This window comes from Narcine bancroftii, chromosome 3 (genome assembly GCF_036971445.1).
Source record: "Narcine bancroftii isolate sNarBan1 chromosome 3, sNarBan1.hap1, whole genome shotgun sequence".
NCBI lineage: Eukaryota > Metazoa > Chordata > Chondrichthyes > Torpediniformes > Narcinidae > Narcine > Narcine bancroftii.
This window is the reverse complement of record NC_091471.1, coordinates 242,658,346-242,670,431: the sequence shown is the minus strand read 5'-3', so window position 1 is coordinate 242,670,431 and position 12,086 is coordinate 242,658,346. Positions and strand designations below refer to the sequence as shown.

At 45.0% G+C, this 12,086-nt stretch overlaps 1 protein-coding gene across 2 annotated transcripts in view; it reads right to left on the bottom strand.

Annotated features, from left to right (window-relative positions):
- notch3 (notch receptor 3) overlaps positions 1–12,086 on the bottom strand; it is a 298,038-nt gene that overhangs the window by 76,159 nt on the left and 209,793 nt on the right. For both annotated transcript variants that reach the window (XM_069927329.1, XM_069927328.1), the window contains exon 9: positions 731–844. In XM_069927329.1, the coding sequence (XP_069783430.1) occupies positions 731–844 (114 nt within the window). The remainder of the gene's footprint in view (positions 1–730; positions 845–12,086) is intronic.

The window sequence follows — 12,086 nt, the reverse complement described above, 5'->3', positions numbered from 1 at the left end:
TCCTTCAGCCAACGGCTCCATACAGGCTTCAAACGGCCTGTTAAAGGAGCCAATGGTGTTTTATTTAAAATCCTGAGACTGCGGGGTCTGGGCCCGAGATGACGGTGCCTATGTACGGCAGCGGCCACAAGGGATTGTAGGCTCTGAGGGAGCAGTGGACTGATGCAGGGCACCAGCAACAGGAAGAACAACCCCACCCCCCGCCATTGAGAAGGAGAAGCAGAGGAGACAAATCTAAGGGCAGTGACCACGGTGGCGGCCCTGCGGCTGAAGGACACTCACAGGCAGCGAGCTGTTGGCGACTTACAGGCGAGGAGCCCAATCAGGCAACTTGAGGTCAACTCAAACCAGGCTGTACGTTGCTGGAGGCTGGCTCATGAGTACCAGGTATTGGAGCAGGGGCTCAAGTGGGAGCTAAGGACAAGGAGAGCTCCCGAAGGACCCTGGGCGCTGAAGGCTTCCTGATTGTGTTGGTTCTGGGCTCGGGTTGTTGATGGTTTGAACAGAACTTCAGTCTTGTGCTTGCAGAGGCTGTAGGAGCGATGGGGGGGATCCATGGACACTCAGTGACTCTGGGGGGACTCTCTTCTGCTTCTCTTTCTTTGACTGCAAGGGGTAACATTTGCTAAGGGCAAATCTTTGCCTTATGGAAGACTAAAGGCAATTTTATGTAATATTACATTTCTTTTTATTACATGACTAAATGGGATCTGATCGGATTAATCCTTACCTGATGGGCACTTGCAAACGAAACCATTGACAATGTCCATGCATGCACCATTGTTGACACATGGATTACTCTCACATTCGTCTATGTCAATCTGGCAGTAGGTCCCTTTAAATCCTGGAGGTGAGAACACAGGAAATTGTTGGATTGACACATCACACACAGAGAAGTAAACAGTCAAGAGAAAATCTGACACAGCAGGAGGTCATGTCACATTGCAAGGGACACCCTAATCCTATTTCCCACTTCCCAACACTGGGTCTGTCATTTTGCAAGTCACACATCTTCAAGTACACATCCAAGCAGTGTTTGGCAAGAGCAGAGAATCCTCCAGTCGAGAGGGAGTTCTCCCTCTTCTACGCTTTCAAGTTATGTCCCACAGAGCTCTGAATGAAAATCTTTTCCTCATCTTTTGCGTTTTCCGTCTGCTAGTTTCTTTCAATCCTTGCCCCTAGTTTTTTTTTAACCTCTCTACCAAGGAAACAGGTACATTCTAGATGGTGTATTTACACACCACAATTAAGCCTGTCCTCAGCTTCCTCACTTTCTAACTCTAGTTGTCCAATAGTTCCTCAGAACTACAATTTTTCACTCCAGCAACACCTGTGCGACGTCAGCAGCCATTCTTAACCTTTTTACGGTTATGGCCTCCTGAGGACTCTGCTCAAAGTTTTTGGGCCCCCTTCCCTGTGAAGCAGGCAAGTTCTGGTTTCTTTTGTATTTCTTGCCTACCGAGAAAAAAACATTAAAAATGTTTATGTTAGGTGAAGTGTAAAGAAAACAAGGGTTTTACTTCAATGTGCTGTGACCCCCTCCCCCCCAACTGAGGGGGAGGCTGCTCCACACTGTCTCCTGTGCGATCAGATCTTTCTTGCTACGCAGAGATCTGATGTGTGCTTGATTCTCACGTCACGTACCTTATGAGGGGCAAGGCCCAAAGCATTGGTCAGCCAACAAGGACCTACACCAACCAGCACATGCTCTGTTCTTGCTGCTGCCATCAGGAAAGAGGTACTGGTGCCACAAGACTCGCACCAGCAGGTGCTGCTACCCCCTCCGCCATCAGACTCCTCAGCGACAAACTCAATCAGGGACTCATTCAAGGACTCGTACTTTTGCACTTTATTGATTTTTTAAAATTCTCTCTGCAATGCAGTCAGTTTGTTTACAATTTTTTATTTTGTTTACTTATGTAAGTTGTGTACTGTTTATTTTTGCACTCCCAATAAATGGTAATTCTCCCTCGCACATAGGAAAAAGAATCTCAGGATTGTATGTGATGTCATTTCATGTATGTAATGGTAAAAATTCCATTATTGTCACACTTAGAATGTAACATACATGAAATTCTTTGTCTACCATAAGGCAAACAGAGAATTACCACTTTGTCAAGCGCCCCTCACAGAAATGAGACCCCAGCAAGGAATGAACTCACAACCCCTGGTTTACAAGACCAGTGCTCTAACCACTGAGTTATCAGAACCTCTGTACTCTGTACATTTATTGTACTCAACGTATAAAGCATTTAAAGACCAACAATCTAAAGATGCCATCATGAAGAAGGTTCACCAGTGGCTATATTTTGTGAGCTGTTTGAGGAGATTTGGTTTGTCACCAAAGACTCTTGCAGGTGCACTGTGGAGAGCGTTCTGATGGGTTCTATCGCTGTCTGGTATGGAGGTACCCATGCATGGATCAGGAAGAAGCTACAGAGAGGTGTGAACTCAATGTACAATGGGAGCAATGACTTAAAAAGCCCTGTTGGAATCTGCACATGTAGCTTTAAGTAAACGTTTCTATTATCTCTGTGCGTCCAGTCTTAACATCAAAGAACGTTTCTCCCTATCTGTTCTTCTGTCCCGTCTGTCTCTTCCCTTCCCCTTTCCCCAACTGTAATTCAAACACTGCTCCAAGCTCTGAAGGCTGCTCGCATGAACTGAGAGACCTATCCTCGGAGTTGCAGGGGGGATGCGGTTGGGAGCACCTGCAGAAAAATTCACCAGCTCCAGCCAGAGTTGTTGGCAAACAGGCCAGCGTGAATGCCACTGAGCAGCAAGGTTCAAAGAGAAAGCTCAGCAAAGATGGAAGATGGCCCGCTCTCTTTCTTCTTTCCACAGGAGTGCAACTGGAGTGTAAGTGCCTTTATTGGACTGCATTTCCCTGTCTGGCATGACAGTAATGTAGCATGTGAGTGGCAGGCAGCACTGAAAGGATTGGCACCATACAGAATACTCGTTGCTGCACAAAAGGCTATTTACATAGTAACGTAAAGCGGATTCCAAATGAGGGGATTAAATGGAAGTTCATTAAGATAGAATACAATACATAATTAACCTTCCTCAGGCCCTACTTTCAGGGGAAGTGGATCTTTTCATCTCTCTACCAATGCCGCGCATGTTCAGTGAGAACTGGGCAAGTTGTTACTGTGCAGCTGGCTGAGGTAGAAGCAGTTCATATCCTTATTATATGTTGAGTGGCGTGCACCACCTTCTTGCATTATTAGGCCAGCAATCCTCAAGCTAAGTTTCCAAGTACTCTTTTTTTTCCCCGATTTATTGTCAGAGTACATACATGACATCACATAAAAGCCTAAGATTCTTTTTCCTGTGGGTGAGGAAGAATTACCACTCATTGGCAAAAAAACTGACTCAACGTACACATGTAAACAGATAAAGAAATGTAAACACACTGTGTAATACCGAGATAGATGAAAAAAAAATCAATAAAAGTAAGAATTCTTAAATGAGTCTCTGATTCAGTTTATTGTTGAGGGAGCAGCTATTCCTGAACCTGCTGGTGCGAGTCTTGTGGAACCTCTACCTCTTTCCTGATGGCAGCAGCGAGAACAGAGCGTGTGCTGGATGGTGAGGATCCTAGAAGATTGCCGCTGCCCTCCGATGGAGTATTCCCCGTAGGTGTTCTCGATGGTAGGGAAGGCTTTACCTGTGATTTTACTCAGGGCACATGTATCATCACCTGAAGCTGCTTCAGGATATCCCACTCCAGGCTTATAGAATGTAGAACATACAGCACAGTATAGGCCCTGCTACCCACAATGTTGTGCCAACCAAAATATTTAATTTAGACATACAGCACGGTAACAGGCCCTTTTAGCCCACGAGCCCATGCCACCCAATTGACCTACAATCTCGTATGATTTGAACGGTGGGAAGAAACCATAGCACCTGGAGGAAACCCACACAGAAACGAGGAGAATATACAAACTCCTTACAAATAGCGCCGGATTTGAATGCCGGTCGCTGGTGCTGTCACAGCACTGTGCTAACTGTGCCACCTTGCGTTAACCCTGCTACCCTACGCTAACCATGCCATCCTATATATACCTACCCCAAAATAAAACTAAACCTTCCCTATCTCATAGCCCTCTATTTTCCTTTCATCCATGTGCCTGTCTAGGACTCTCTTAAATGTCCCTAATGTTTCAGTCTCCACCACCACCCCTGGCAAGGAAATCCAGGCTCCCATAACTCTCTGTATAAAAAAACACCCCTGGTGTCTCCCCTAAACTTTCCTCCTTGTAGAGATGTCCTGTAGTGTTTTCTACCCCCACCCTGAGAAAAAGATGCTGGCTGCCTACCTTATCCATACCTCTAATGTGGATTTTTGGGAGCTATTGATGGGAAACAGGCCCTTTTGCCTACTGGGTTCATGCTGACCTATCTACCACCCGATTATATTAATCCTACATTTATTCTAGCTTTACCCCCCCCCCCCACATTCTATCACTTACACACTGGGTCAATTAACGTCTTTGCAATGTGTTAGAAAACCCATGCAGATATGGAGAGAGCAAGGAAACTCCATGCAGAAAACAAGGAGGTCAGGATTGAACATGGGTCTTTGGCTCCATTAGGTGTACAAAAGGTCACTTTTCCTTTCCCTTACATTCCCATCTGACCATTGTGATGGGGGTTGACAGCAGCATCCTCTGATTTGGCACAAGTGGACCAGGTTGAAGGGACCATTGGGGCTGGACAAAGTGTTGACCCTGCCAATGTTGCCCACACCTTGTGACTGAGCAGACATAAGGCATCCCTAAATGCAATAAATATTTGAACAGAATGTGCTTCCATTTTTAGAATGGCTCCTCCACTCAATGTTAAATTTTAAATATAAATTTACACGTACAGCATGGTAAGACACTTTCTCTTGCACTTTAATTACTTTTGTAATTACAATAGACAATAGACAATAGGAGCTGGAGTAGGCCCTTCGGCCCGTCGAGCCAGCACCGCCATTTTAGATCATGGCTGATCATTACCATCAGTACCCCTTTCCAGCCTTATCCCCATAACCCTTAACTCCTTTCCCCACTAGAGTCTTATCTAACTCTCTTTTGAACATAGTCAGCGAATCCGCCTCTACCACCCTCTGTGGCAGAGCATTCCACAGATTCACACTTCTCTGGGTAAAAAAATGCTTTCTCATCTACATCCTAAAGGGCCTACCCTGTATTCTTAAACTATGCCCTCTAGTCCTCGTCTCCCCCATCATTGGGAACAAGTAATCCGAGTTCACCCTGTCTATCCCCCTGATAATTTTGTATACCTCAATCATGTCCCCCCTCATCCTTCTAAACTCCATCGGATACAAGTCCAGTTTTTCTAGCCTTTCAGCATATGTCAACCCTGCCATCCCTGGAACTAACCTTGTAAATCTGCGCTGCACACCCTCTATAGCTAGTATGTCCTTCCTCAAAATTGGAGACCAGAACTGGACGCAATACTCCAGGTGGGGTCTCACCAGGGCCCTGTACAACTGCAGAAGGGCGTCTCTGTTCCTATACTCCAATCCCCTCTTTATGAACGCCATCATGCCATTTGCCTTCTTCACAGCTTTCTGAACCTGCATGTTAGCCTTCAGTGATCGGTGAACAAGTACACCCAGATCCATTTGCACCTCCCCACTCCCTAGCTTGTCTCCATTTAAATAATACTCAGCTTTCCTATTATTGCCCCCAAAATGGATAACCTCACATTTGCTTACATTGAAGGTCATCTTCCATTCAGCAGCCCACTCCCTCAACCTGTCCAAGTCCCTCTGCATTTACCTGACATCCTCCTCACACCCCACACCGCCACCCAGTTTCGTGTCATCTGCAAATTTGCTCAAGTTATTAATAATCCCCTCATCCAAATCATTTACATAAATTACAAACAACTGAGGACCCAATACCGATCCCTGCGGCACTCCACTCGTCACATCCTGCCATCCTGAAAAAGACCCGCTTACCCCAACCCTTTGTTTCCTATTTCTTAACCAATTTCCTATCCATGTCAGCACCTTACCTCCAATACCATGCTCCCTGATCTTGCCCACTAGACTCCCGTGCGCTACCTTATCAAAGGCCTTCTGGAAGTCCAAATACACCACATCCACTGGCTCTCCCGAGTCCACCCTCTTTGTCACATCCTCGAAAAATTCCAGAAGGTTAGTCAAGCATGACTTACCCTTAAGGAATCCATGCTGACTAGCCCTTATACTATTATTTCTGCCTAAGTGTTCTGCTATTACTCCTTTTATGATAGATTCCAATATCTTCCCCACCAGGGCCCTGTACAACTGCAGAAGGGCGTCTCTGTTCCTATACTCCAATCCCCTCTTTATGAAAGCCAACATGCTTTCAGGCTGACCGGTCTATAATTTCCCATTTTCTCCCTCCCTCCCTTCTTAAAAATCGGCACCACATCAGCCACTCTCCAATCCTCAGGGACCTCCCCCGAATCTATGGAACTTTGGAAAATGTCGACCAGTGCCTCCACAATTTCCATAGCAACTTCTTTAAGCACCCTGGGATGCAGCCCATCAGGCCCTGGGGATTTATCAGCCCTCAGTCCCAACAATTTACTCACAACCTCCTGTTTCTGGATCCCCTACTTCCCCAGGAAAGTTCCCCAAGTCTCTTGATACCGCATGACCACTACCCCCTAACTGACCATAACCTATATCCTCCTTGGTGAAGACAGTTGCAAAGTATTTGTTAAATTCCTCAGCCATCTCCTTGTTTCCGGTAATAATTTCACCCTTTTCCATTCTTAATGGACCAATTTTAGACCGAACCAATTTCTTCCTCTTCACATATTTAAAAAAGCTTTTGCTATCCTCCATTATATTATTTGCTAATTTCCTCTCGTACTTAATTTTCCCCTTTCTTATGACTTTCTTAGCTACCCTCTGATGCTCTTTGAAGGTTTCCCAATCCTCTAACTTCCCACTCCGCTTCGCTATCCTATACTTACTCCTTTTGGATTTGATATTACACTTGACTTCATTAGTTAGCCACGGCTGCCATTTGCATCTCCTAGAGCCTTTCCTCCACTTTGGAATAAATTTGTCCTGAAACCTGTGAAAAATGACCAAAAATACCTGCCATTTTTCCCCAGTTGTCCTCCCAGCTAGTGTATCTTTCCATTTTATTTTGGCTAGCTCCTCCCTCATAGCTGTATAATCCCCTTTATTTAACTGCAGTACAGATGCTTCCGACTTCCTTTCTTTTTCCCTTTCTAATTGCAGCTCAAAAATAACCATACCATGGTCACTGTTCCCTAATGGCTCCCCTACATCGAGGTCACTTATTAACTCTGCGTCATTGCACAGCACCAAGTCCAGAATCGACTTCCCCCTGGTAGGTTCCTCCACTAGCTGCTCCAAGAAAGTATCTCGTAGACATTCAATAAACTCAGTCTCTTGTGCTCCTGCCCCCGTCTGATTATCCCAGTCCACCTTCATGTTAAAGTCCCCCATAACTACTGTATTGCTACCACTTTGACATGCCACTCTTAATTCCTGATTTATACTTCTACTGATATCTAAGCTACTTTTCGGAGGCCTGTAAATGACCCCCATTATGGTCTTCATGCCTTTACAATTTCTTAATTCTATCCAAACAGACTCTACCCCACCTGTTTCAATGTCTTTCCTTTCAAACACCTGAATTTCATTTCTTACCAACAGAGCTACCCCACCTCCTCTTCCTAACTTTCTGTCTTTTCTATAGGACGTGTACCCGGGAACATTTATTTCCCAATCCTGCCCTTCCCTCAGCCATGTCTCCGTTACTCCGACAATATCATAACCTCCCATTGCCATTTGTGCCTCAAGCTCATCCATTTTATTCCTTACACTCCGTGCATTCATACACAATACTTTGATACCATATCTCCTTTCTCCCTCCACCTTTGTTCTCGATGCACTTGCCCCTACTCTCTTATTCTTTTTAGTTCCCTTTTTCCTTATCGTTTCACCGTCTAACGGAACCACCCCTATATTCACTCTCCTATCTGCTTCCCTATCAGTGCTGTTCCCTTCCCCTGCCAAATTAGTTTAAATCAAATCTGACAGCATTTTTAAACCTAACTGCCAGTATATTGGCCCCCATTGCATTCAGGTGTAAATCACAGCATCTGCAGACTTTCTTGTTTATCTTGATGTTTGGCAGGGAATCAATCGACCAAATCTGGTACAGGTATACCCATTTTACAAATACTTGCTTTACAAAAACTCACTTTTATGAAGAAACCTTGAATGAAACCAAAAAAAGAAATTTGAATGGGTTTTCACTTTTACGAAAATGGCCTTCAATAGTAGTGAATGGGTCTTCACTTTACGCCATTTCAGCTTACGAAAGGTTTCATAGGAACATTCTAGTTTCATAAAGTGGGGTGTACCTGTATATGTCATAGGTACCCTGTAGTTAGTAAGGGATTACTTAAGATGGCATGTGAGTGGAAAGAAAAATTGAGAACCACTGATTTAGTGCATGAAATGGAGGAGCACTGAGGAAGTGCCTTAGCTTATCCATCATGCAGCATATTAAAAAAATACACCTGCCTACTCTTGCTGTCGACTTTGACCATGATAAAATTCCTTTCATTATTGTCTCTGTAAACAGGGAGAAGGCCACAATCCTACAGTGCTGTCAGCTCGGCCTGTCAATTCTATACCTGTGCAATTCTGAGCCAATAGTTGGAGAAAATGATCTGATGCTGGTTTCTCAAATTAGACTCTGTGTGTGTGTGTGTGTGTGTGTGTGTGTGTGTGTGTGTGTGTGTGTGTGTGTGTGTGTGTGTGTGTGTGTGTGTGTGTGTTGCGCGTGCTGTTCAAGTTTATTAATGTCTGACTGTATATATCTTTTTCTTTCTTTCTTTGGCTTGGCTTCACGGACGAAGACGAAGATTTATGGAGGGGTAATGCCCATGTCAGCTGCAGGCTCGTTTGTGGCTGACAAGTCCGATGCGGGACAGGCAGACACGGTTGCGGGGAAAATTGGTTGTATATATACAACCAGACGAAACAGCATTTCTTTGCACCATGGTCAACACACAGCACTTAATATAGAAATATGTAATTTACAATAAATATAGATTTTGGAATGATTACTCGATGTGAAGGATAGAGAGAAGAGCCAGGATGAGGGTGAGGAGAGAGAGGATGAGCCTGATTACATGAAGTTCATAGCTTCAAAATAAAATACGTTAAATTTAAATTAAAATTGCTGGTCACCCTCCCATTCCTGTGCTCAGCTAAACACTGGTGCTTCCCGCGCCTGCACGAATCTAATGCCCAAGCTGCAAGTAGCCAGTAGTGAACTGCCTCTAAAGGGATCAGGAGATAAGGTTTTGAAACCTGACGTGCAGGGCAGGCATTACCAACTGATACACACTTCTCTCCTGCAACTATTTACTGTTAAATACAAAGCATGAAAGGGCAAAGCAATTTTTTTTATTAAAAGCTTTCCCCAGGGAAAAATTTAAATTTAAACTCCACCAAACTCTCGATGGTTGAAATTAATGATGGAGGGAATATTCAGCTTCCCAATATGTGGTGTACAGGCAAACAAAGAGGATTTCCTCAGTGAAAGGGTGCAGGCCAATCCTCCTGTACTCTGTGGCATATTAACATGCAGATCACACACCCAATGTCTCGTTCCCACCTCCCCTTTGGCTCAAGGTCTGAAACGAATCTTGAGGTGTTTTTTTTTCCCCTTTCTGTCCCACATCTTTAAAGCAAGACTACAACGGCAGATCCTCATTCCGAACAACAGAGTCAAACTGTTACCGTTTGTGTGTGTGCGTTTTATTGTCTGGCTGTCCATGTGGTCTTTTCTTGAATGTAAATCCCCATTGAAGGTTGTAGTTTGAATATAATGGCTCCTCAGAGCATCACATGGTAAGGAGAAATGTATTTCAACACTGAGAGTTCTCTCCCTCACGCCACCTTTGCTCATTTTTTAAAAGAAATCTTGGCCTAAGAGTGGAGATCACGTAGGATGTCAGATTTTAGGGCAGGGCTTGACGGGAGTGGTCAGGAGGCATGTTTTCAAGGTGATTGCAAAGGTCTGTATCCAGAAGACCTGAGTGGGATAAGAAACGAAATGAGAGTCAAGGCCATGCACTACAGTGACTGCACTTCCTGAGAAGAGTGAGGTGGGCAAGGCTACCGGCCACCATCATTCCAACCTTCTGCTATCGAAAGCACCTCGGATGGCTGTATCACAGTGTGCTATGGTTGCTGCGGAGAAATGGATCGGAGGCCAATCCACAGGTCCATAAGAGCGGCAGAGAAGATCCTAGAGTCTCCTCCATTGACAGGGTCTACCGAGATTGCTGCTTGAAGAGGGTGCACAAAATTATTGAGGAACCCGTCCACTCCACACACAGCATCTTTTAGCTGTTCCCGTTGGGAAAGAGGTACAGGAGTATCAGAGCCAACGTCATCAGGCTGAGGAACAGCTTCTCCCACAGGCAGTGAAAATGTTGAAGAACCAAAGGAAATGCTCGCACTGACCACCCAATATTCATGAAATAATATTTATTTGTATATATGAATACCTGTCCTGCATATGTTTTGTTTGTTCTGTATGTGTGCTATGTCTGGCCTTGTGTCTGCATATTTTGCACTGAGGACCAGAGAACGCTGTTCCATCAGGTTGTACTTGTGCAATTAGATGACAATACATTGAACTTTTTACAGCAGGGTGGATGGGAAAGGTTTAGAGGGAAGTGGAACAAATGCATGTAAATGCAAGTGGTAGCATGGACATGTTGGGTCAAAGGGCCTGTTTCTGTGCTGTATGACTCTATAATGATGCCTATGGGGTTCCTGTTTTAACGATACTTTGAGCTATTTAGTTCATTGTTCTGCTCAGTCTAAAGCTCGTGCTTTTTGACAAAGGGCTCAGGCCCGAAACGTTGGTTGTACATATCTGCCTCCTATGGACACGCTGTGGGACCTGCTGAGTTTGTCTAGAATTTTTTTGTCTATCGTTTCCCCACCTCCTTAAGATAGCTGAAACCGTGACTGCTGTCTCCAGAGAGCCAATCAGTATTCAGTGCCACCCATGGTGTCCCTGACTTACCCTTGGACCACCCAAGTTGATTCTGCTCTCTCCCTCCCAAGGGCCAGTTGTGATGACTTCCTTCCACCCAGCTCAACCTGCCCAAACACACTGACCAGGAATTGAATGAAGATATGGTGGTGGGGGGGGGGGGGGGGGGGGGAAGAGAAGGCTTTCTGGAAGTGGGCAGCGACACAGAAACTGTCTGTGTCTTGCTGATGTTCCTCTGCATAACCAGTCTAAAAAGTCCTGTGAGGCATCTCCTAGATCTCCACCTACAGTGTTGGTTGTGGAGGGTCATGTGACCTCTCCATCTGGAACCCAGTGGAAGTGTGGATTGTGGATGGTGACCTCCCTGCCTGGAATCTGGTCAGAGGTTGCATCACCAGCCAATTAAGCTTGGACTCTGCCCACCCATTAGTGCACACCTGCCCATTGGCCCCTTTAATCACCTAGTGATTACCTGGGTCGGATTCTCCAGCTTACTGTACCATTAAGTCCACCAATTTGAGTTGCTCCCTCTCTTTTGCTCTTCGGTCCTGAGACAAACACTGCTCCACTCCATGTAGTTGTGGACAACACTGGAGGAGACGTTGGTAAGGTGTACACTACATAGGGATCAGGGCTGTTGTACATTACTGTTGTAGATAGCAGTGGAGCTCTGCCCATGTTAGACAAGGAACGGCGGGTAGCGTATTGTAGAACTTGGTTGTTATAAGTCTGTACATATCTGTTAGTACTGGTAGTGTTATTATCCAATGTTACTGTGTTGTGTGATTGAGAGTACTAGTGTACCATATTCCTGTTGCAATTCCCTTACATTTATAACGATCCTTTCAGTGGTCAACCTGTTTCCAGACTCACTGCTCTTTGAACCCATCAAACCTTTCCTTTCCCACACAGCATCCCAATTTCTGCATTTTGGTATCCCTATACTTGAGATGAGTAAATCAGGTAAATACCCACTTTTGTTTACTGGAACACTTCTGCTGCTTAGAACAT